Below are 26,991 nucleotides of genomic sequence, written 5' to 3' on the forward strand. Positions count from 1 at the left end.
AGTCACAACTCCAACAGAGTGACTCTAGGAGCCTGTGGCGGGGACTAAGGACAATAACGGACTATAAAGCACCAACAACCGGTATGACGAACGCGGCCGTGACTCTGGCAGACGAGCTGAACACTTTCTATGCTCGCTTCGAGGCTGTAGCTAAGGACTCCAACAATGCTAGTGCTAGCGGCGCTAACGGCTGCAGACAGGAAGATACTGCCAGCACCGGAAACGTGCTCGTCATCTCCGAGCATGAAGTAAGGAGAGCCTTCAAGAGAGTGAACACCAGGAAAGCAGCAGGACCAGACGGCATCCCAGGTCGTATCCTCAGAGACTGCGCATACCAGCTAGCTCCTATGTTCACTGAGATATTCAACATCTCTTTATCTCAGTCGGTGATCCCCACATGCTTCAAAGAGTCCATCATTGTTCCTGTCCCGAAGAAACCCCACCCTGCTTCTCTCAATGACTATCGCCCTGTAGCCCTCACCTCAGTAGTGATGAAGTGCTTTGAACGCCTGGTCAGAGACTTCATCATTTCTTCACTACCAGACACACTGGACCCACTACAGTTCGCTTACCGTCCAAATCGTTCCACAGACGATGCCATCTCTCATCTCCTCCACACATCACTCACTCACTTGGACACTAGAAGTTATGTTAAAATGCGCTTCATAGACTACAGCTCTGCATTTAACACCATAATTCCCTCCACACTCACCACCAAGCTGGAGCATCTGGGACTCAGCTCATCTATGTGTCAGTGGATCTCCAACTTCCTAACTGGCAGACCACAGGCAGTAAGGATGGGCGGACATGTCTCAGCCTCCACCACTCTCAGCACTGGAGCCCCCCAGGGGTGTGTTCTGAGCCCCCTGCTGTACTCTCTGTACACATATGACTGTGTGGCCACTACCAGCTCCACCACCATCATCAAGTTTGCTGATGACACCGTCGTGGTGGGCCTGATCTCTGATAACAACGAGACGGCCTACCTGAAGGAGATTAGGAATCTGGAGAACTGGTGCCAGAGGAACAACCTCCTTCTAAACGTCAGTAAGACAAAGGAGCTGATAGTGGACTTCAGCACTAAGCAGGAGAGGAACTACCAGACCCCCGTCATCAACGAGTGCCCAGTGGAGAGAGTGGACAGCTTCAAATACCTCGGAGTTCACATCACGCAGGACCTGTCATGGTCCTGTCACATCAATACCGTGGTGAAAAAGGCCCGTCAGCGTCTCTACCACCTCAGACGCTTGAGAAACTTCCAACTGCCCTTCAAGGTGCTCAGGAACTTTTACTCGTGCACCATAGAGAGCATCCTGGCGGGAAACATCTTAACCTGGTTCGGGAACAGCACCATGCAGGACAGATGAGCTCTACAAAGAGTTGTGCGGTCAGCTGAGCGCACCATCCGCTCCGAGCTCCCTGACCTGCACTCAATCTACAGCAGGCGGTGCTGGACCAAGGCCAGGAAGATGGTGAAGGACCTCAGCCATCCCAACAACAGACTGTTCTCTCTGCTGAGGTCAGGAAAGCGATTCCGCTCCCTGAAGACCAACACAGAGAGACTGAGGAGGAGCTTCTTCCTGCAGGCGATACGGTCTCTCAATCACACCACCACACAGTACTGACCCACACATATAGTTCTTACACACACACTGGACATTCTGGACTTTGTTTTCACTTCATCACTTAAATCACTTTAAGCATATTTGCACTGCACAAGACATAATGTGGATTGCACAACACTGGACATTATATTCTTCATTTCCAGTTAATACTTGTACAGCTGCTGTTATTGTGTATATATTTATTTATATTTCTTCATACATTCTTATATAGTTCTATACTGTGTATTGTGTATTTTGTTGTACAGTTATTTTATTTTCAACTTTAATTTATATATTTTATCTTATTCTCTCCCAGTTAAATTTACCCTTCATTCTAATTTGTGTTGTACAGTTATTTTATTTTCAACTTTAATTTCTATATTTTATCTTATTCTTTCCCAGTTAAATTTACCCTTCATTCTAAATTGTGTTGTACAGTTATTTCATTTTTAACCTTAATTTATATTTTATTCCTTCCTAGTTAAATTTACCCTTTTTAATTTTTCATAATTAATTTGGCCAGAGTCCTTCTGTCTCCCACCACCTGCACTGGGTCCAGGGTGCATCCCAGAACAGAGCTGGCCTTCCTGATGAGTTTATCCAGCCTCTTCCTCTCAGCTGCCGATAAATCGCTGCTCCAACATACAACACTGTAAAAAAACTACATATCCGCAAAATGACGTCACTTCCAGTTTCGGGCAGGACATGGAAGACATGCGATAGTTCACGCTGATGGACGTAGGAAGTGTTACAAACAGCTGATCGGCTCGGCAAACTGTGTTTCTGGAATATTATGTTTTTGTTGCTGCAAGTGCTTTTTATGCAGTTTTTGCAAAGCTATATGTGTCAGTCGTTAGAATTAGCCACCTGGCTAACCTCAAAACGGGCGTAGAACTGGTTCAGCTCGTTGGAGAATGCAGAGTGGGCGTTGGTCGGCGCATTGTCCCTGGCTTTGTAATCCGTGATTGTGCGTAGTCTGTGCCACATTCTCCGTGTGTCGCCCCGGCTGAAGTGAGACTCCACTCGCTCCTGATACAGGCGTTTGGCATCCCTCACCGCGCGCCGCACGCCGTATGAGGCCGGTTTGTGGGTGCTCATATCGCCAGTGGTGAGACCCGTGTTGTAGGTGGTGGTCCTGGCGTTCACTGCAGCACAGATCGATCTGCCCACCCACGGTTTCTGGTTTGGGAACGGTTTACAAAGCTTACTGTCTTAGTCTACGTCGTTGAGCGCGTCCTGTAGCGTAGCTTCTGATTGGGCCGACCAGCTGTGTCCGCTTGGGGTGGGATGTAGACCACTGTAGCTATTACCGAGGTGAACTCACTGTGCAGTTAGAAAGGGCAACACTTAATGCTCAGGTATTCCAGAAGTGGCGAGCAGCCGGTGGAGAGAGTAGAAATGCTCTTGGGGTCACATCACTTTCTGTTTAACAAGAAACACACTCCTCCACCTTTTGTTTTGTTCGACTCCACCATTCTGTCCGTGCGGAGCATGAAGAATGAATCCGATGGAGTTTTGGCCTGGTCCGGCATGGTGGGGGTCAGCCATGTCTCTGTGAAGGACAGAATGTTGCAGTCCCTCATGTCACGTTGGAAGGTGACTCTTGCCCTCAGATCATCTACACTCAACAAAAATATAAACGCAACACCTTTGTTACTGCTCCCATTCCCCATGGGATGGACGTAGAGACCTAAAATTCATTCCAGATACACAATATAACCATCCCTCCCAAACAGTGGTCACAAATCAGTCCAAATGTGTGGTAGTGGGCACATCCGCCATATTGAGATAATCCATCCCACCTCACAGGTGTGCCACATCAGGATGCTGATCTGACATCATGAGTAGTGCACAGGTGTACCTCAGACTGCCCACAACAAAAGGCCACCCTGGAATGTGCAGTTTTTTGCGCTATTGGGGGTCTGGGGACCCAGAACCGGTCAGTATCTGATGTGACCACCATTTGCCTCATGCAGTGCAACACATCGTCGCATGGAGTCTATCAGATTGTCAATTGTGGCCTGTGGAATGTTGGTCCACTCCACTTCAATGGCTGTGCGAGGTTGTTGGATATTCGTGGGAACTGGTACACGCTGTCGTATACGCCGGTCAAGCACATCCCGAACATGCTCAATGGGTGACATGTCCGGTGAGTATGCTGGCCATGCAAGAACTGGGACATTCTCAGCTGCCATCTGCCCTGAACAATGTGAACCATGATTCATCCGTGAAGCGCACACCTCTCCAACGTGCCAGACGCCATCGAATGTGAGCATTTGCCCACACAAGTCTGTTACGGCGACGAGCTGGAGTCAGGTCAAGACCCCGATGAGGACGACGGGCATGCAGTTGAGCGTCCCTGAGACGGTTTCTGACAGTTTGTGCAGAAATTGTTTGGTTGTGCAAACCAATTGTTCCAGCAGCTGTCTGGGTGGCTGGTCTCAGACGATCTTGGAGGTGAACCTGCTGGATGTGGAGGTCCTGGGCTGGTGTGGTTACACGAGGTCTGCGGTTGTGAGGCCGGTTGGATGTGCTGCCATATTCTCTGAAACGCCTGTGGAGACGGCTTATGGTTGAGAAATGAACATTCAATGCACGGGCGACAGATCTGGTTGACATTCCTGCTGTCAGCATGCCAATTGCACGCTCCCTCATTGCTTGTGGCATCTGTGGCATTTTGCTGTGAGACAAAACTGCACATTCCAGGGTGGCCTTTTGTTGTGGGCAGTCTGAGGTACACCTGTGCACTACTCATGATGTCAGATCAGCATCCTGATGTGGCACACCTGTGAGGTGGGATGGATTATCTCAATATAGCAGATGTGCCGACTACCACACATTTGGACTGATTTGTGACCACTGTTTGGGAGGGATGGTTATATTGTGTATCTGGAATGAATTTTAGGTCTCTACGTCCATCCCATGGGGAATGGGAGCAAAAACAAAAGTGTTGCGTTTATATTTTTGTTGAGTGTAGTTTGTTCTCCAACTACACTCAACAGAGACAGTGGTGCACGGTGCACCTGCTGTCTCAGTCTGTTCCGAACGCCAGCGCGTTTTCTTTGTTCTGCGCCTCGGGTGAACGTCCTGTCCATTGTTGTTGGCCGCGTTGCGTAGTATCTCGGTCGGCCAGGATGGGTGGGATTTAAAAGTGTCCAAAATTTACATGTGCAAACTTGTTACCGATGTTGAGAAGGGATCTGCTGTCATAAACTATAAAACTAGAAGTTCCTGGAATGTATAACAACGTAATAAACAAGTAAAAAGCTAAAAAGTTGCATAGTCCGGAGCGGTCAGGAAGGTGTCTGGATGTCCTGATGTGGCCGTGCCATCGTCTACTCTATTAATACCTACTCAGATCGACTCGGCATTGTTTGCCACAGTTTTAGGGGTTTTCCATTAGGTTTTAGTACCTGGTAAAAGGTACTGTGGTAGTATCTGCTCGGCCAGGGTTCCACACGATCTGAGTAGGTAATAAAATGGGACATCGTCAGACTGCATGCCACCGATTGGCTGGTCAGTGGTATTACTCGATGAGTCATGTGAGCCTCTCATTTAAGAAAATTAAAACCACCGTTTTTGAAATGAAGGAACTGGCTACAAAAAAACAACAACACCGTGGTCTCCAAGTCTGATGAAAAGCCACAGATCGAGCACCAGATATATCGTCACTTTGACATCAACCTTTCTTGTAGCCTTCATGTCACATATAGTGGCTTGCAAAAGTATTCGGCCCCCTTGAACTTTTCCACATTTTGTCACATTACAGCCACAAACATGAATAACTTTTATTTGAATTCCACGTGAAACCTGGTGGACAGGGCTGTGGCTCCCCACACCCTCTAGCAGATCATTACATGTAGGAACCTTTTAAAAACATTCATGCTCACAGGTAAATGGCCTGTATTTATATAGTGCTTTACTAGTCCCTAAGGAGCCCAAAGCGCTTTACATATCCAGTCATCCACCCATTCACGCACACATTCACACACTGGTGATGGCAGCTACATTGTAGCCACAGCCACCCTGGGGCAGACTGACAGAGGCGAGGCTGCCATATCGCGCCATCGGCCCCTCTGGCCAACACCAGTAGGCAACGGGTGAAGTGTCTTGCCCAAGGACACAAGGACCGAGACTGTCCAAGCCGGGGCTCGAACCGGCAACCTTCCGATTACAAGGCAAACTCCCAACACTTGAGCCACGATCGCCCATGTACACACGGGTGCTCACACACACAAACTACACCCTTTTTGGCTCCTACCTTAAAGCACACTGTGCGCTGTCGATCTTATGTGCTGCACAATAATGTTTAACATTTAGTATTTACTGTTATATTCCCATAGATCATAATGATGTTGTTTATTCTATTGCTCTAGTCTTCTTCTGCTTGTTTTCTTTTTTCTCAACAGATGATCCAGGAAAAGAGGGGGGGAAAAGCAAAAAAAAGCAATAAAGCAGATTTTCATTGTCTTTTCTCTCTATCTCTTTTCTCCTTTTTCTTTCCCTCTCCTTCTGTTAACTTTCTTCTGAACTTTTCTTCTTGTTTTTCTTTCCCGTCCCCGACTCCAGTCTGGCCTGATTACAATAACTTAGAATAAAAATAACTAATAAAGATCAAATAAACTATGACAATCAAGTGGACCAGTATAGCAAAAGGCCCACTTGGGAAAGTAAATCTGTTGGGCATTTTTCTTGGCCTTCAGACAATAATTCTGATTGCTACAGTGCCAGACGGGACACAAAAAAACCAAAAACAAAAGGAATTCCAGGTGAAAGACCAACACAAAGTGGTGCACACGTGAGAAGTGGAACAAAAATCAGACGTGATTCCAAACATTTTTTTACAAATAAATAACTGCAAAGTGGGGTGTGTGTAATTATTCAGCCCCCTGAGTCAATTCCAGCTGCCAGTCTTTTAGGGTCTGTCTCTATCAGCTTTGCACATCTACAGACTGAAATCTTTGCCCATTCTTCTTTGAAACAGCTCCAGCTCAGTCAGATTAGATGGGCAGCGTTTGTGAACAGCAGTTTTCAGATCTTGCCACAGATTCTGGATTGGATTTAGATCTGGACTTTGACTGGGCCGTTCTAACACATGGATATGTTTTGTTTTAAACCTTTCCATTGCTGCCCTGGCTTTATGTTTAGGGTCGTTGTCCTCCTGGAAGGTGAACCTCCGCCCCAGTCTCAAGTCTTTTGCAGACTCCAAGAGGTTTTCTTCCAAGGTTGCCCTGTATTTGGCTCCATCCATCTTCTCATCAACTCTGACCAGCTTCCCTGTCCCTGCTGAAGAGAAGCCCCCCCAGAGCATGATGCTGCCACCACCATATCTGACAGTGGGGATGGTTCAGAGTGATGTGCAGTGTTAGTTTTCCACACAGAGCGTTTTGCATGTTGGTCTCATCTGACCAGAGCACCTTCTTCCACATGTTTGCTGTGTCCCCACATGGCTTGTGGCAAACTGCAAACGGGACTTCTTATGGTTTTCTGTTAACAATGGCTTTCTTCTTGCCACTCTTCCATAAAGGCCAACTTTGTGCAGTGCACGACTAATAGTTGTCCTGTGGACAGATTCCCCCACCTGAGCTGTAGATCTCTGCAGCTCGTCCAGAGTCACCATGGGCCTCTTGGCTGCATTTCTGATCAGCGCTCTCCTTGTTCGGCCTGTGAGTTTAGGTGGACGGCCTTTTCTTGGTAGGTTTACAGTTGTGCCATACTCCTTCCATTTCTGAATGATGGCTTGAACAGCGCTCCGTGGGATGTTCAAGGCTTGGGAAATCTTTTTGTAGCCTAAGCCCGCTTTAAATTTTTCAATAATTTTGTTGTTGCTCCCAGTATTCTCTTAGACAACCTCTGAGGCCGTCACAGAGCAGCTGTATTTGTACTGACATTAGATTACACACAGGTGCACTCTATTTAGTCATTAGCACTCATCAGGCAATGTCTATGTGCAACTGACTGCACTCAGACCAAAGGGGGCTGAATAATTACGCACACCCCACTTTTCAGTTATTTACTTGTAAAAAATGTTTGGAATCATGTCTGATTTTCGTTCCACTTCTCACGTGTGCACCACTTTGTGTTGGTCTTTCACCTGGAATTCCAATCAAGTTGATTCATGTTTGTGGCTGTAATGTGACAAAATGTGGAAAAGTTCAAGGGGGCCGAATACTTTTGCAAGCTACTGTACTAATTATGTCATGGGACGCTCATCAGCGTTGCTTTGAGGACAACCATGCACATAAGATAGTACTGGATTGTAATGGAGAACCAGGCGATCCAAGTTGAGTTGTGGCGATCCACGGTGAGTCGATCCGAGTAGGTACTAATGGATAAAGGGGCTCAAGTGCCCAAGTCCCAGGGGGAACAACAACCAGTGTGGAGCAGTGGGGAGGGGAATTATTTCACCCTCAATAACAATGTCAAAGAGGGACTAAGGCTCAGGAAGACCCACACCCAGGCCTAGTCCCACGCAGACAACACACACACACTCACAACTGCACAAAGAGACACATATCCTTCCACTCTCTGGGGCAGCCAGCAGCAACTCAATAACCAGATCATCAACCAACCCCAGCCCCAGAGAGGGGGCATATTACATCCTATAGATTAAGAATGAGATGTCACTCAAGTTCACATGCATGTGATGGCAGGGATGCAATAACTATCATTTTAATATTGGATCATCTCTGTATGGAAGTAACAGTCAATGATGCTATGACTGTTACTTTTTTGTAATGGAAAACCAGTTGATCCGAGTCAAGTTGTGGCAATCTGTGGTTAGTCGATCTGAGTATCTACTAATGGAAACGGGACTTTAGTACAAGCTCTCTTGGTTGTCTAAACTAAAGCTATAGGAAACGTGAAAAAAACATGTTTCTTAAAAAAACTGATGACTGTGATGATGCCTGTCTGCCTTCACTGATCATGTCTTGCTTTTGTCTTGTCATTACAGCTGCCAATATTAAATTCCCAGAGAAAGAAAGACAGCTTCTTCTGGCTTACTTTTTTGTGGAGTTATTTGCATTAAGTTACAAGTTACCAGAAGTTCCAAGGCACTGTTTAAGCAAGTATCTTTTGACTGAACTACTCAACAACCTTAGTTCTCGTGACCTTATATGATCTAATTGTTTCAAAATCAGTACTTCTGTTTCCAGATCTCAAAAACAAAGGTTTTCAATTCTTTTTCTGGCATGGCCACCCTCACCAACTAACATTCCACATTCAACAGTAAGGTCTAAACAGGTGGAAGTTAAATTATAGACAACAGCAAACTTATATTTTCCCAAAATCTGTTAATTTACTGACCTGACAGGCATTATAAAGGAGCTGGTGCTCAAACTTCTTGATACCCAGGATCTGCTGGAACATCTCATATAGTTGGTCCTTGCTAAGGATGAGTTCAGAGGCAGCACTGGTTGTTACACGCTGCTGGTGTTTCCTGGGGTCCTCTTCACCTCGGTAGATGGTGTCAAATTTAGCAATCCAGGAGCTCAGCACTGTTTCTTTGCTTAGCCCATCAATTTCAGGTAAGCTGCGCACACGTTTCTCTATGTGCTTCTTAAAAACCTCCCGAGAGTCACTAGCTGAGCAGCCGCCACTCTGCACCATCCGGGACACACGGTCACTTTTCAGGAACACCTGCAATAAATTTGCAAACCATTAGATCAGTTTGTTTTAAAGTAGGTTTTACAAGAGCACAACTTTAACATCAACTCTTGATACACACAGGGACTTCTATGTTAATTAAATAATAATTAACATAATAGAACGGGGGCGATCGTGGCTCAAAGAGTTGGCAGTTTGTCTTGTAATCGGAAGGTTGCCGGTTCGAGCCCCGGCTTGGACAGTCTTGGTCGTTGTGTCCTTGGGCAAGACACTTCACCTACCGCCTACTGGTGTTGGCCAGAGGGGCCGATGGCGCGATATGGCAGCCTCGCCTCTGTCAGTCTGCTCCAGGGCAGCTGTGGCTACAACTGTAGCTGCCTCCACCAGTGTGTGAATGTGAGAGTGAATGAATAGTGAAATTGTACAGCGCTTTGAGGGCCCTGAAAAGTGCTATATAAATGCAATCCATTATTATTATTATAATTACATGATAGGATTTTTTTCTTTTTTTATTGCAAAGGATGACATTTTTTGCCTAAACCTAACAAAACAGTGACTTAAGTACAAATCTGCACAACATGTGGACTCTTTAATATGTCATTTTAGAATTAGGTTATTTATCTATAAAGAATTGAGTTTTGACTTAATTCCAGACCTTCAAAGGTCTTATAGAGTCAAGAGCTTGCAGGTCTGTATAAAAACAAATATGTTACAAAAGAGCTTGCAAGAACTTGGTGAGAAAATTTGTAGAATAAAATATGACAATATGTAAAAAAAAAAATTTTAAAAAAGAACCAATTAGAACATGAGGCAGACTCTTTCTCTCTCTCACCACCTTGCACATACACCACAATGTGTTTGTGTCAAAGCTCTATTTTGGTCCATTAGATGAGATTAGCCAACTATACATATGTTCGGCTAACTAGATATCTAGCATTCCACATGCTGCTGTGACCGTAGTTTTGGCTTGGATATTTGACAGACATTCAATCTACATGGAAGCAGCGCTTATTCAGTTTTCCCCAGTGCTGGCAGTAAAGGAGGACACTGAACCATTCCCTACTTACTTAGGGATTGTAATAACCTTTAACTCTGACAAATGTTGTTTACCTGCATGCTGACTTGCCCATTTTTATAACAAAAAAACACTACGTTGATTATGTGTGCATCTCTGTTTCCCAGGTGCATTTAAAAGGAAGAATTTCCACACCAGATTTCACAGACACACTTTATTTGCACATTTCCAGGACCTGACTTGGTCTTTTATGTCTTTATTTCAGTAATTTTTGGGGCTTTCAAGAAATTTCATCTTCCACCCTCACTGAACTTGCTAAAGCACAAGAAAAACAGGTATTACTTTATATAATCATTTTAGACATTGATTAGCTCACATCTATGTGGTGGCTTTTTGACTACAACGCAGTTGTTGCTTCACAATGACTACAGTTGGTAATTGTGGATGGATTTCAAACTTTAAAACTTTCTAGCCTGATTTGTTCTTCACTATACTTATCAACCAGCTTGCTCATGAGCCATCTATCAACTGTCATTCCCTCACCTACCACTTGCCTACTATCCTTTTAGTCACAGACCGAACAACTTTATTTAATTTTCCTGTACCATGCTATCATGTATTTTACCAAGCAATTCTTCTCACACAGTCAGATATATATTTCTCTCAGTACAAGCTTCACTCATGCACCCAAAACAGGAACTATTTTCTATGTCTCCACTCATTCAACCCTCTCTTGTACTCTGTTCACATGTGAAACCAAATCATCTTTCCCTAATCTAAGAACACTCAACTAATTTGCATATTGACTCATAGCTCTCCCACTTGGCCAAACAACAGAAATGCATATTAAAAATATTACCGCAAAATTAAAATTTCTTCATACAGTAGTCACCGGTGTTGCTCAATCAGCAAAAGACCTCTCACAATTTACTATTTTAAAACTAAATTTATTGTTTGATCACTGGTTGGTCATAACAGTCTGTTTTCCTTTTCACAGAAGTCAACCTGTGTTCGTCCAACTTGCAGAGCTATTTCTCAGCGATGGATAACCTCAGCATCTGATAGCAAGTGTCTGTTAAATCTACACTATTTAGCATTTATGTGATATATTAGCATTCATGAGTGTAAGCTGATCTTCATTGCATGTATGGATTTGTATTCAGATTAATGCATGCATATTGGCGTGGAGCTGTGGATGCAAACTTTCTCTCCCAGCTCCTGATTCTCTCCAAAAATAATTTCATATGTTTCTATTTGTGTATGTATGTTTTCTATTCATTTATGTAATTATTAGTTTATTTCTTTATATCTTTATTTTATTTACCTTTCTGTTACAAGGGTCTGGACACTTTCTCAACCAGTCAGCCTCAATTTTCAACCCAATTTTCATATGCTCTCACTTTAACAACACCAGCCTTCATCTCTCATCCAAGCCCTCGTCTTCTCTTCTCACAGTTGCTTCCTGCTCCCTGAGATCTGCAGCAATGATACGCCCAATGAGCTGTTTCTTCTTCTCTGTTCGTTCTCTCTTCTTTTTTTCAGTCTCTTATTTTGCCGGTTAACTCCCAGCATGGCAAATGTGAAACTCAGACAGTCCCATCAAGTCCATCCACACAATGATGTCACCTGTAAACTCCCAGCTTGGGATTAAGAACGCATGCCTCCCTTCACCATGGTATTTGTACATGCTTCTGGACCCTTCAGAGTTTTAGGTCATTGTTGCTGTCTGTTCTCTGTTGTTGATTCTTGAAGTCGACTCGGTTGCTCTGGAGCTGCCTTTAGTCTTCAGTGAGAGTTTGACCGTCCTTGAAGCTTCTTCTCAAGATAAGCACAGGATGAAGCTGTGAAATTTTCAGCCCGTTTGTCGTTCCAGTTATGTTAATCTATCATTCTGCCGCTGTACTCATGGAGGAGGTTGAGCCAAGTCCATTAGTATTAACACACTAAGACATTTGTTTAATATCATTTTCATCACTACTTATTAACACTTCATTCTCTAAGTCTTCTATCTACATTTTAAAACGTCTCTCTCTCACTCGTTACACACACATCAGGCAATTTCCTTTCAGACTGCATGCAGACATTTTCACTTCCTGTCACAGACACACACACACAGCGTTTTTCATGCACACACACTCTTCACATCACTGCATTTCCTGAGTTTCTTCACCCTAATCAAACTCTTGTTACAATGTTCACACACTATATACTGTGCCCTCTGTAATTCTACTCACTTTTAATATAAAACGAATGCACCCTCAGCCACGCACACAAACTGAACAGCTTCACACAAGTATATACTAACCGCTTTAGACTTGCAACCATGCACAATAAACAAACAGCCAATTACACAAACACAATCAACACAATTGCACTCAAGCAGAAGCACCGTGGGTCCCTCGTGGGTTTCTTGGCGTCCTACGCCCGGGTCCAACCTCCTATGCCCACGTCATTAATTTAAGAGGGGTTCACAACTTTTAACCACAGATAAATTTAAAAGCATCACTGGGGACTGAAACAACCAGCTCTAATCAATGCCCGGGTCCAACCCTGTCGTCCAAACTCTCCCCCTGAAGTCCAACTTCTGCTTTCCAATCAGCGCGAAACTAATCCCGAGGAATTACCGACCTGGCACCCAGTTCCATCGGATCCACTCTTGCGTCCAAGAGAGGTGGTTTGCCAAAGCTGCACTTCGCGCTCTTAAGAGTCCAACTCTCGTACTAGAATCAAATTGGTAACTTTAACACCGTACCTGCAGCCGACGTCCAACGCCTGCTGGCCTATTGTAAAATTTATTATACTTCCACGGCAACACGTGAAGACAACTTTGCAGCAGACTTAAACATCAACCTGCAGTTCTTAGCAAAAATCTCTTGTTCTAATGTTTCAACACTACTGAGCCAATTTAACAGTGAAGATCGTTAACTCAGCGAACAGATAATTTAGAATTCATCCAATATGCACACTTTGATTTAACAGGTGGTGCTTACCTTTAAATTCTATTGATTGTTGGCCTCATTTCACGATCCCACCTTGGGCCAAATTTGTCCTCTCAGCTGTAAAAGAATGCCGGGTTTTCGGCACCAAGTATTGAATCCTGTTCGTTTTATTCTTTTACTGGACAGAGAAAACACGGCTCAGTGTGGTCAAAACTTTTCAATCATTTTATTTATTCATTTCCGGAAAAGGAGATACGCACAGTGCTAAGCCCCCTGCAGATCTAAAGCATTACAAGCATATCACCTATGTTATAATCCGCTCGCTCCTCCCCTACTAAACCGTCCCTTGATCTATTTCAATACTACATGTCTGCCCTATAACTGCAAAACCGTCTGCACCCTAGCTCCTCATGTTATTTTAGTACGTCCGCGTCACACAGTTTCAATCAAAACAACTTCTTAACTTCTGCCTAGGGATGGGTATCGAAAACCGGTTCTTGTTGAGAACCGGTCACACTGTTTCAATTCCTTGGAATTGTTTGCCATTTTTGCAAACGATTCCCTTATCGATTCCAGTCGCCCCGAATGACGTCACCACGTTGCGGAGCGTCATTTACCTGGCAGGAAACACGCCTAAGCGACTTAAACGCTCAAAAGTTTGGTTATACTTTACGAGAACGGGTGACAACAGGGCAACTTGCAATACTTGCAAAGTAGATATTTCATTTAAGGGAGGAAACACTGCGAATATGCAAAAGCATTTGCTCACAAAACACGCGATGACCTTAAATGAATGTCGTGTTTTTAATTCCGCTCCGGACTCGTGAATCTCAACCCAGCAGCAGCGGTAAAGTTTGCACGTCCTAGGGTTAGGGATATATATATATATATATATATATTCCTCAACAACCACCATCCAAGCTCCATTCCCTGTGCTCACCTACTCCCTGTTCAGTTTTTCCTTTCTTAAAGCCTGTCCCGTCTAGCAGCTCAGAATTGTGATCTGAACACGGTGTTGTGCCAAACCACATTTGCTTTTCCAAAATGAGCTCTATAAATGCTTTCTCTCTTGTTCATGTGTTACCTTCATATGCTATCCCTGTTCAGTTTGCATAGAGCTGCTCCTCATTTTACCTGCTGCCTTTCATTCATATACAAAGACCAAGTTTAAATATATGTCTTTGCTTCATTCCCCTCCCCCCCAGCTGGTTGCAGCAGATAACTGCCGCAGCAGAACCTGGTTCTGCCAGAGGTTCCTTCCTGTTAAAAGGATGTTTTTCCATCCCACTATCGGAAAAGCGATATTGTTACAGAAAGCATTTGTTTTTCACTGAATAGTTGTCACAGTTCTGGGTCATTTTTGACCCAGTAGTTTAAGTTCTCAGGTTTTGGTGTGATTTTTGCATTATGGATTCTTTTGTCATTCTCCTGTGGAGCTTTGTTGGTTTTTGTTATTATTATTAATCTATGTTCAGTTATGCTTGTTAAGAGATTAGTTCTTAGGTTGTGTCTCATGTTTAGTGTAGGTTTAGTTCTGTGTCTAGTCTGCGTCTTTGTGTAATGGTTTCTTGTTTCCTGTTTTATTGTGAAAGTCCGTGTCTTATGTGAGTGTATTCAGTTTTGCCTCCCTTGTCTCGTCTTGTCAATCTCTTCCAGCTGTGTTCCCCACCTGTGTGTAATCTCCCCATGTTCTTCTGTGTGTATTTAAGTCGTGTCTTCTTATGTTGTAGTCGCTGGTCCGTCTGTGAATCTACTGTGTATCTACTGTGTGTTTTCCCTGCTATCAACCATCATCTACCCTCATCTACTTTCCTTCATGTTCAGGTTTGCAGTTTTGTAGTTTAGTTTTTTCCCCAGTATAGTTTAGCTTTTGTTCCGTTCTGTCATTGTTCACCCCATGCTTTATATTTTCAATAAACCACCTTCACATATCAGTGGGTGTCTGCATTTGGATCCTCCTTTATTTTTCCCCAAACGGCTCATCCCACTCGCTGTGACAATAGTATTACAGCAGTTATTGATAACCAACATAAGAAACACATCATAGAAGACATGACTTTTGGAACAATACTTTTGGTTTGCCTTAAAGTGAATCTGTCAAACCAATCGGGCAACTCTGTAGCGGAAAGTGGTGCTCTACTCACAAGGTGTATAGTAGGATAGTAGGAGTGAGGTACTGGTGACCTCAGCTGAGGATATAGTTGAGTGGTGGAAAGAATATTTTCAGGTGCTCCTTAATCCCAATGACATGCCTTCTGTAGAGGAAGAGTTTGGGGACAAGGGGGACAACTTACTAGGTGTGAGGTCACTGAGGTAGTTAAGCAACTGCTTGATGACATAGTCTGTGGTGGACGAGGTTTGCCTCTGGATGTTGTACGCTTGGATGACATATCTCTACAACATTGCATGGACCTCTGGTGCCTTTGTATTGGCAGACTGGGATGGTTGTTCCCATCAGTAGGAAGGGGAACTAGAGGGTGTGCTCCAACTATAGGGTGACTACACACTCTACACAGTCGTCAGCCTACCTATTTCATTTCTGCTTTTTACAGAAAATGTGGTTCTCTTGGCTTCATCAATTGGTGGCCTCCAGTTCACTCTTGAGTTGTTCGCACTTGAGTGTCCAGGCCATGGTCATCAGCTGGAAAAGGGTGGAATGCCCACTCAACTCCAGAGATGAGTTGAGTCGCTCCAAATGGAGGAGTTTAGATATGTTGGGGTCTTAGTCATGAGTGAGGGGAGAAAGGAGCAAGAGATTCACAGACGAAATGGGGCCACATCCAGTCTATCAAAGTAAAGAGCGAGCTGAATGTAAAAATGAAGAGATTACATCACTCTCCTGGTCTAGAACGCCTCAGTGTTCCCTGGATAAGCTGGAGGAGGTGGATGGGGTGAGGAAACTCTGCCTTGAACGTCAGTCAAATAGCCCAGTTAGAATTGAAAAACAAAGGTTAGAAATAATAAGATTATTTAGGCTAGATACCTAGTTAGCTAACATAGACTATGACAGCTAAAATGTATGCAGGTATATATGTTGCAAAATGTGAGAGCTAGTAGAATAAAAAGTAAGGATGTGTAGAAAAAAAATGTACTTGTATTTTCAAATTTTCACTTAAATTTTTTTAAACACACTTGTTTTTGAAATTTACATTTGAGGAACAAAATATTCAAAAATGTGGACACTGATATTTTCACAAATATACTAAGAGCCGCAACCTTTAATTCACAGCATGTAAATCAGCATGAAGGTGCTGAGCTAGATTTTGGTTTAGTGTGATTTAAAGTGATGTACTGATGTCCCTGAGTGACAGTGGTGTAGTTCAAAGTGAGGGCTCAGAGATGAACAAACAGTCCTCTTTTACTGCCAACAGTGGGACAAACTGAGTGAGGAGACACTGTTGATGTGGACTGAATATACGTCAAATATCCCAGCTAACACCAATGTCAGCTAACACCAATGTCAGGGCAGCACACTGATCAGTGTATTTATGCTTGGTAGCTAGTTAGATCACACCATTAATGTTAGCTTATGCTCACTCACTCTTGCTTTGATGCTTCCCCTTTCTGTGTGTATGTTGATTTCCTCACAGTGCTAATCTAAAAAAGGTGATTCTGTTCATCCGGACATAGTGTTTTCAGTGGGAAAAACGCTCTGTCACTTATCCAAGTGACTTCTTCAGTCTCGGCTGAATGCAGGTTTCCCCTACATTAATGAATGATACGCTTGTAATGCTTAATGAATGACCATGAGCATCATTCAAAGAGAGTTGGGGAATGGCTGCAATCACAGGATTGTAAGATTGTGAAAGATATACCCTTAAGTCACCTCCTCGATTCAGAGATGGTATTTCCCTTTTTTATGTAGATTGCTTACTTGACTTGTGGTAGGCAACTGAAAACACAACATCCACAACACGCTGGATTTTGTTGAGAAGGTGAGAGATGTTATTATGGAGGCAGATTAAACAATGGTCTCATTTGATGTTACAATTCTCTTCACTTGTGTTCCAGTTACTAAAGCAGTGCAGGTAGTTCTTACGAGATCACAGGATGACCCCAAACTCTGCATCGCGACCACTCTCAGCACAGAACAAGTGTGTTTGCTCTTGGAAATGTGTCCTCTCAGCACTGGCAAAGGTGGCAAAAGTACTTAACTTAAAAAAAGTACTTAAGTAGAAGCAGAGATACTAGTGTTAAAAAATACTCCAGTAAAAGTTACTGATTAACTTCTTTACTGAAGTAAAAGTTAAAAAGTACCAGCTCTGAAATGTGCTCAGAGTCAGAAAGTAAAAGTAGCTCCTTAAAGACCATCTATCTTCATGCATAGCTGAACTGAACCTTGTGCCCTATTAATGCAATAATAAAATAGTATTAGTAGTTTGTATTCCTAACTTTAATTGTAATAAGGTTACTCAGCATGAATCAGGTAAGTTTTTGAAGAAGCTCTATTTTCTGTTGCCTGAGGGTGACTTGTCCCTACTCATTTTTCTGTTTAGAGGCAGAGGTTAAAGTGGGATTCAGCCAGTGGGTGAACACTAAAATCAGTTGTAATAGCTCAGCATGGAGAAAAATTACACAATAATTTCTGTTGAGAGTTCCAGTAGATTTTTTAATTTACAGGCTGTGATCAGCTGACCTGCTACTCTTTGTGGATGTACACAACTGAATTCAACAAGATGCTGATTTTGTGGAGAACAGCTGGTTTAATCTGCCTTCTATCTCTCTGCTGTGCCTCTTCAAGCGCGCTGCCCAAAGCTTTGAGTTTTGTTTTTCCAAGGGCTCAGGTGTGGACAGCTTGCTTACTTTTTATTGCACCTTTCTGCATCTCCATGCTACCTTGATTTTGGCCTCAAGTCTCCTTCTCCATGGAGGGTGTTACTCCTTGTGGCTGTTCAACTTGTAACCAAGTATCTCACTAATCACTCAACACCTTACCAAAATCCTTAAACCACACAGGGGGAGTAGCAACTCTTGCAATCCTTCTTAGAACCTCGGCATGCAGACTGGGACAGACGAGGATCAAGCCACCAACCTTCCAAGCAGTAGGTTACCTGCTCTACCTCCTGATTCACTGATCCACATCACAAGGATCTAGAGACTTCCTGTGCTTTAATGGCAAGTATATATTCAAGTGACTGTGGGGAAAATGTTGCGGCGGCGAGTGAAGCAACCATTACAGTGGCTATAATGGGGCTTTGACAGATATACAGGGCAGCCTGTATCCCACAGGGCAATAGCAATCTGCATGCCAAACATCCTTGGGTAAGATACTAACCACAAGTTGCTCTCTGATGCATCCATTGGAGTATGGATGTGTGTATGTTAGATAGAAAGCACTTACATACAAAGAGCATAGAAAAAAAGTATTTCTGTGAATGGGTATGAATGGAGGGCAGCACGGTGGCACGGTGGTTAGCACTGTTGCCGCACAGCAAGAAGGTCCTGAGTTCAATTCCAACATCAGGCCGGGGTCTTTCTGTGTGGAGTTTGCATGTTCTCCCCGTGTTTGCGTGGGTTCCCTCCGGGTACTCCGGCTTCCTCCCACCGTCCAAAGACATGCACTTAGTGGGGATAGGTTAATTGGATAATCCAAATTGTCACTAGGTGTGAATGTGCGAATGAAAGTGAGTGCGAATGGTTGTCTGTCCCTGTATGTTGGCCCTGCGACAGACTGGCGACCTGTCCAGGGTGTACCCTGCCTCTCGCCCTATGACAGCTGGGATAGGCTCCGCGACCCTGAAAAAGGATAAGCGGAAGCGAATGGATGGATGGATGGGTATGAATGGGTGAATGGGGCAAATTGTATAAAGAAAAGCACTTTATAAGAACCAGTCCATTTATTATGGCCTAGTGTGTTACCAGTAGTGTTATTGGTGACTGTGGTCCCAGCTGCATTCAGCAAGCTCCTCTCATGCAGTTTTGTGCTAATCCACTACCTTTGTCATAATCAGCCTCACCCCATGAGGCCAGATCTTGCATGGAGCTTCAGACCGAATATGACCCATCCACCCATTTTCTTCAGCTTATCCAGGGCTGGGTCACGGGGGCAGCAGCCTAAGCAGAGAAGCCCAGACCTCCTTCTCTCCTCCAGCTTGTTGGGAACACCTGAACCACCTCAACCTCAAGGTCAACCGGTAAATTCAGAGCTTAGCTTTTACACTCAGCTCTCTCTTCACCACGACGGACCTGTACAGCGTTTGTATGGTAAATGGTAAATGGCCTGCATTTGTATAGCGCTTTTCTAGTCCCTAAGGACCCCAAAGCGCTTCACACTACATTCAGTCATTCACCCATTCACACACACATTCACACACTGGTGATGGCAGCTACATTGTAGCCACAGCTGCCCTGGGGCGCACTGACAGAGGCGAGGCTGCCGGACACTGGCGCCACCGGGCCCTCTGACCACCACCTGTAGGCAAACATGGGGTTAGTATCTTGCCTAAGGATATTTGGCATGCAGCCAGGAGGCAGCCTGGGATTGAACCACCGACCTTCTGATTAGCGGCTGACCTGCTCTGCCACCTGAGCTACAGCCACCCCACTGTAGCTCAGGTGTCACTGAAGCCGCAGTGGCAATCCATCTATCGATCTCTCGTTCCCTTCTCCCGTCACTCGTGAACAAGACCCCATGACACTTAAACTCCTCCACTTAGGGCAGGAACTCATCCCTGACCGAGAGTGAGCACCCTACTCTTTTGGCTCAAGACCGTGGCCTCAGATTTGGAGGTGCTGATTCTCATTCCCACCGCTTCACACTCGGCCACAAACCATTTCAGTGCGAGGTAGAGGCCTTCACTCGAAGAAGCCAACAGAACCACTTCATCTACGAAAAGCAGAGATGAGATTCTGACACCACCCAAGCAAAAGCCTTCTGCCACTTGGCTATGCCTAGACATTCTGTCCATAAAAATTACAAGCAGAATTGGTGACAAAGGGGCAGCCCCGGCGAAGTCCATCACCAACCATCAACAAGTCTGACTTCTGGCCAGCTATACAGACCAGGCTCTTGCAATGGTTGTATAGGGATCAAATGGCCTGTAACAATGGGCCAGATACCCTATGCTCCCAAAGAACCTCTCACTGGACACTCCGAGGGACACGGTTGAATGCCTTCCCCAGCTCCACAAAACAAAGGTAGACTGGTTGGGCAAACTCCCATGCACCCTCAAGTATACTTGAGCTGGTAAAGAGCTGATCCAGTGGTCCACGACCAGGGCAGAAACCGCATTGTTCCTCCTGTATCTGAGGTTCAACTAATGGACGGACTCTCCTTTCCAGCACCTAGCATAGACTGTCCCAGGGAGGCTGAGGTGTGTGATCCCCCTACAGTTGGAACACATCCTCATCCCCCTTCTTAACGATGGGAACCAACACTCTGATGTACTAATCCAGAGATACCGCCCCTGATTTCCACGCAACATTGTAGAGGAGTGTTTAACCAAGACAGCCCTACAACATCCAGAGCCTTCAGGAACTCAAGGTGAACCTCAACCACCCAAGGGGTCCTGCCACCAAGGAGTTGTTTAAATGCCTCAGTGACATTACCCCTGGAGATAGAGAAGTCGTCCCCCTCATTCCCTGACTCTGCTTAATCCACGGAAGACGTGCTAATGGGCTTAAGCATGTTCTTGAAGTATTCCTTCCACTGCTCAACAATGTTCTCATTAAACGTTAGCAGCGCTCCACCCACAGTGCAGGTAGAACACCGCTTTCCCCTCATAAGTTTCCTGACGGTTTGCCAAAATCTCTTCAAGGCAGTCCAAAAGTCTTTTTCTATAGCCTCTCCGAACTCCTCCCACACCTGAGTTTTTACTTCAGCCACTGCTAACCAAGCCTGACAATACTCCTTCTTCAGCCGGGTAGCTCCCCTCACTTCTGGTGTTCACCACTTGGTTCGGGGAATACCACCACGGCAAGCGTCAACCACCTTGTGGCTACAGCTCAGTACAGTGGCTTCGGCAATGGGGGTGCTGAACATGGTCCGTTCTGACTGGCTATCACCAGTCTTTCTCAGAATGCTGTCCAAGCTCTGTCGGAGGTGTGCTTTGAAGATCTCTGGGACCAGGGCCTCTGCTAGGCATTCCAAGCTCACCCTCACTATACGTTTAGGTTTACGTTTGCTCAGCATTCTCCCCTGCCACCTGATACCACTCACCACCAGGTGGTGATCAGTCTACACCTCAGGCCCTCTCTTTAACCGAGTGTCCAGAACATATGGCCGCAGGTCTGGTGATATGAATCGATCATCGACCTATGATGTAGGGCGTCTTATTCCCACATGCATTTATGGACACTCTTATGTTTGAACATAGTGTTTGTTATGGACAAACTGTGATTTGCACTGAAGTCCAATAATAAAACACCACTCAGGTTCAGATCTGGGACGCTGTTCCTCCCAATCAAACCCCTCCAGGTCTCACTGTTGTTACCCACATGATTGTTGAAGTCTCCAAGCAGGACAACAGAGTCCCCAGGTGGAGCACATGTAAGTACCCTGCCAAGGGTATTCAAGGAAAGCTGGGTACTCTGAACCATTGTTCGGCGCACAAGCATAGACGTCAGTCAATACCCATTAAACAACCTGAAAGCGCATGGAACAAACCCTCTCATCTACTGGGAGAAATCTCAACGCATAGGGATCAAGCAGAGGGGATACTAGGATACTCACCCCACCCTGGTTCCAGATGTCAAGCCGTGCATTGAGGTGAGCCCGACTATATCTAGCCAGTACCTCTCAACCTCACGCAATAACTCAGGCTCCTTTCCCACCCGAGAGGTGACATTCCATGTCCCAGTTGCTAGTCTTGGTAGCCGGGGATCACTCCGCCAGGGCCTCTGCTCCTTGCTGCTGCCCGGCACACATTGCACCCGACCTCTACAGTGCCTCCTGCGGGTGGTGGGCATACAGGAGGATGGCCATATATCCTTTTTTCGTGCTGTGCCCAGCACTCCATGGACTAAGGACTGGCCACCAAAAGCCTGCCCTCGGGGACCCTCCCTGGGCCTTCCTCCAGAGCAGGGCCCTGGTAACCCTATCCCAGGCAGGGTGAACTGTTCCCTTAATTGTAAACTCATAGAGTTCTTTTGAATCGCTCATTGCCTGGTCCCTGACCCAGGACCAATTTGCCATGAGAGACCCTATCAGGGGGCAAAAGCCTCAAAACAACATAGCCCCTGCGATCTCTGGGACACACAAACCCTTCCACCATGATAAGGTAGCTATTCACAGAGGGGCGAGCGTGATTTATGTTCATATTAAATTTATTCCATAACTGCAATGAATAACAGTTATCACCTTCTCACCAAGATTCCAGTGGTTTTGTAACCCATACTGGCCTTGTGCAGGTATACCATCTTGCCCCCGCTGTTCTTTCCCAGCTCATAGATCTTTCCCATAGTTGTGGAGAGGTTGGAATGAAAGAAATTGATTCTGTGGACAGGTATGTTTTATACACATGAGAATAATCTGTAATTGATCAACTGATTGTAATCTGTGTCATATGGACACAGAATCATTCTATGGGAGCCAGAATTTAAGGGGTCAAATACTTTTATCACTCAGTGCATGCAAATCAGTTCAGAAATTTTATATAATGTCGGGTGTTTTTCTTGGTTTTTGTTATTCTGTCTCTCTCTGTTAAAATGAAACTACCATAAAAATGAAAGACTGCTCATTTCTGTCTAAGCGAGCAAACTTACAAATTCACCACGGGATCAAATAATTATTTCATCAACTGTAGATGCCACTGATGCTACACCTTAAGTGCTACACCCTTAGGCTCCATGAGGAACAGAACAAGTGATGACGAGGTAGTGGGTGTCAGAGTCATGTTCCAGGATGAATAACATAATATTCTCAAATATGGGAAGACGGCTCAGATGTCAAGAATAGTGGGATTGAAAAAGTGTGTGTGTGTGTGACACTAAGTAGCCACAAATCTAAAAGAATCACTGACTTTAACATGTATGATTTATAAAAAATTTTAAAAAAAAGTTAAATTGAGTATATTGTAATTGGCACACAGTTATAAAGAGGAAAAAGTGAAGAGAAAATATTATGTAACATAATTGACTAATTAACTGAAATATATGTGAATGTTTTTTCTTCAACAAGAAGACAAGAGGTCAGCTACAAAAGGTGGAGTGTGGCCTCTCAGACACAGCAGTTTTCATAAGCACACTATTGGAATGATTCAGTTGATGCATAATTACATTAAATATTTTTTTCAAGCCAACTAATCTAAATCAAACAGGGCAACTTACCTCATAGTAGCTCTGTACAGCATTGATGAAGGCCTCATCAGCTACAATCTGAGTTTCTCCATTAAGAAACGCCTGGAAACGCTCCTTTACTGTCTGTAGCTGCTGCTTACTGATCTGTGGAAGACATTAATAAACAAAAGAAATAATAGGATGTTGTTGTTGTTAGTGAAAAAGCACACAATTTTACAACGTATCAATTGCAGATAAACTAAACCTTATGATTAAACTTGAATTGGTTGCTACAGTCAACAGCATACTGAAAAAAACTCCAGCTTCTATGACACTAAACATGCTACCAAAATACTGTCAAAATAGAGTAAAATGGAAGACTTTTTCCAAATCAAGAAACAATGTCTGCTAGAAATTAATTTTCTATACAACTAAAAATAGTTTTTCCAGTTCCAAGGAAGATATGATATAATTTCATTTTTGGATTATCAGTAAGAACAAGGGCAACAACCTTGTCATCCTTCTGGTACACAAAGGTAGGCGCACGCTTTACACTAAACCAGACAAACTATCATCAAAAAAGTTTGTCACTGCTTAGATACAAAAATACATAAGAGTCCCTGAAACAAGATCCAGGTCGTGGTTTGTCAGGTGATGTGAGGTTTAGAGAAACTAAAGTCCCCCACTGTCTTTGTCCTCACAGCTGAGAGGAGGTAAAAGATCTCAACATCCAGCCTTATGTGATTGAAAATAATTACAGTGCTGAAACAGAGCTTTCCCCTATTTGCTAATAATGAAGCATTTAATAATGCTGTTGCCAATCCAAGCAAACATGATTTTAAATGAAGGAAGGAGTATTAATGGTTGAAGACAGAACCATAATTCATATGTGATTTTGCTGATAGTTAATTATCCTTCATTCTAATCAGAATATAATCATGTATACTAAAAATGAATAGGTGTAAGTTTAACACGTATAATAGATAAGAAAATATTATCTATGTCACGGGGTGCCGAGGCAGGCCGTGTGTGAATATAAATGGACCCAAGATGCAGACTGCGTAGTAGTGAGCGAGCTTTATTAATCAAAGGGATGAAGTACAACACAAAAGAAAAGGTGGCGAGAACAGAACTGAAAATACTCTAAACTGGGAAAACTAGAACTTAAATCACAAAACCAGGGCCCTATTTCAGGAAGCCAGTTTAGTGCAAACTCTGAGTAAGTATACCCTGAGTTAACGAAAACTCTGGGTTTTCGGTTTCACAAAGCGAGTTTAGATTAATTCTGAGTGAGTTACTATGACGACACACTCCATGAAGCTAACCTGCCCCCTAGCAGGTTTACTTCAACTAACCCTGACTTTCTCCGCCTCTTTGTCGGAAACCTGACTGTAGGAAGTGTCAGACATGGCGTGCTCCTTCCTTGAAGAGCCAGTAGATGTTGAAGCCCAAATTCTCCGCAGAGCTCTCCGCCGGGAGAGAGTGATTAGAGCGAGTTTGGACATTTTATCATTTCCTGATGATTTCCTGTGTGAACGTTACCGTTTTTCAGCACAATCTATAATTTATTTGAATAACATCCTCAGGCCTAATATTGCTCATGTGACACATCGCGGACATTCTCTCAGTTCTGTACATATTATTTGTATTGCACTTCGGTTTTTTGCAAACGGGAGCTTTCTGTATAATATTGGTGACGCTGAGCACGTTTCCAAGGCTACCGTCTGTCGGGCAGTCAGGAATGTTACAGTTGCACTGAAACGTCTCCTGTACTCGTTTGTGGTGTTCCCCGGTCATAGACCCACAAGATTTATCAAAGAGGGATGCCACAAAATTGCAGGTATCAGGATGAACGAAACTTAATCCATGATGTGGTGATACTTGAACTACTACTTAAATCTTACATTTATATTCACGGTTCCCAGGCGTGATTGGCTGTATAGATGGCACTCACATTCCAGTCATTGCTCCTTCAGTAAATGAAGGCGACTATGTGAACAGGAAGTCTTTCCACAGCATTAATGTACAGGTACATAGTTCCCTGTAGCATTTCAAACTAACAAATTATTTCATTATAGTAATGGATGCTAATTTGTGTTCTCTGCACTGTGAAGATCATATGTGATGCTGCCAACATTATCACAAATGTGGAAGCCAACTGCTCAGCCTCTGTGAGTGGTGGTGGTGGAGGACCTCCACCTGTTTTTCGGGCCTCCGCTTTTTTTCTGTTGGCTATAACGGGTCACATTTGAGCATACAGAGTAAGCAAATATGTACTTGTAATGTGCTCAGATAATTTCAATAAGTGCTTACAGAGGGGAAATTAATGTAGCCTCTAACTGCAATTGATTTATATAGGACAAACAGACCAAGCACTATGGCTCATAATACAATTACACCTTACCTGTTTGGACTATATTTTTATATTTCATTTTTACTTGCTGCCAGGAACGTTTGGGGCCTGTTGGGTTGCACCTGCGCTCACATCACATCACAAAATCAAATGTATGAAATAAAAAATAAAATAAAATATAATAAAATAACGTGTTAAATGGGTGGAAATCTCTAGATCAATGTTTAAATTAACACTCACGCATTGACTCTGTCGGCTATGTTTTGCCATGCATGCTCCCTTTCTTTTGCAGCTGAGCCTGTGTTACTTTTTTTCCGCGGAATTTGCATGTTATCGGCATATGCTGCCATCAGAATTTCGGCCTCAAGCGCTGTAAAATACATTGACCGCGCCTTCTTTCCCTCCGTCTCCATGGTGACTCGCTTAATCTGTGCTCCACTAATCAGGGCTTTATGTATCCTCGTGCGCGCGTTTAACTTGGGGTTAAAGCAACTCCGCGTTGACTGAACTAATTGTTATCAGCCTTTCTGAAACCGAATATTCCGAGTTGGACAGTTCGGGGTTACTCAACCCTGAGTATCGTTTTTCACTCTGAGTTTTCTAAACCGGCTTCCTGAAATAGGGCCCAGAACACAAATGAGAGTACTTTGCGGGGAGAACTCACAGGAAGACGGCAGGAGATTCACAGACACGAAAACACCAAATAACACAGACGAACCAGCAACAAGGCCGAGGTAACACACACTATAAATACACACGCCAGGAATCAGGGGATGGGAAACAGGAGGGGAACACACCTGGAAGACATCACAGCTGACGAGGCAGGGGAAACGTAAACAGAACACACTGACATAAGACAGAGACCTTCACAATAAAACAGGAACTTACACATGCAAGGACACGGACTAAGAAACACGGACTTAACACAGGAATACATGGGCAGAACCGAATAAACACTAAACAGAGGAAGAACAGAATCAAAATCACAATAACAGAAAACACAAAACGCTGGGTCAAAAAGATCATGACAATCTATGCAATATGAGAGCCTGTGCAGAGTCTGACCTTGGTGTGTAGGTGTGTGTGGTGCAGAGTGGGGGTGAAAGTGACACACAGGAGCCACTGAATGTCTGACTATTTAAATATAATGATTAATAAAAGGAAATTGCATTGAATAAATGGTGACTGACAAACACAGAGTTTTAAAAAGTAAAAAAAAATTATTCCTCTGTATTTGAATTAGAAAGTAATTATGTT

General features: G+C 44.0%; 1 protein-coding gene across 3 annotated transcripts in view; it reads right to left on the bottom strand.

The window, feature by feature from the left end:
* Nucleotides 1–26,991, bottom strand: part of cadpsa (Ca2+-dependent activator protein for secretion a) — a 348,666-nt gene that overhangs the window by 267,979 nt on the left and 53,696 nt on the right. For all 3 annotated transcript variants that reach the window (XM_076883644.1, XM_004572172.5, XM_076883645.1), the window contains exons 2-3: nucleotides 23,433–23,546; nucleotides 8,913–9,245 (exon numbers count right to left, since the gene is read on the bottom strand). In XM_076883644.1, coding sequence (XP_076739759.1) covers nucleotides 8,913–9,245; nucleotides 23,433–23,546 — 447 coding nt within the window. The remainder of the gene's footprint in view (nucleotides 1–8,912; nucleotides 9,246–23,432; nucleotides 23,547–26,991) is intronic.

This window comes from Maylandia zebra, linkage group LG5, assembly GCF_041146795.1.
Source record: "Maylandia zebra isolate NMK-2024a linkage group LG5, Mzebra_GT3a, whole genome shotgun sequence".
Taxonomy (NCBI): domain Eukaryota; kingdom Metazoa; phylum Chordata; class Actinopteri; order Cichliformes; family Cichlidae; genus Maylandia; species Maylandia zebra.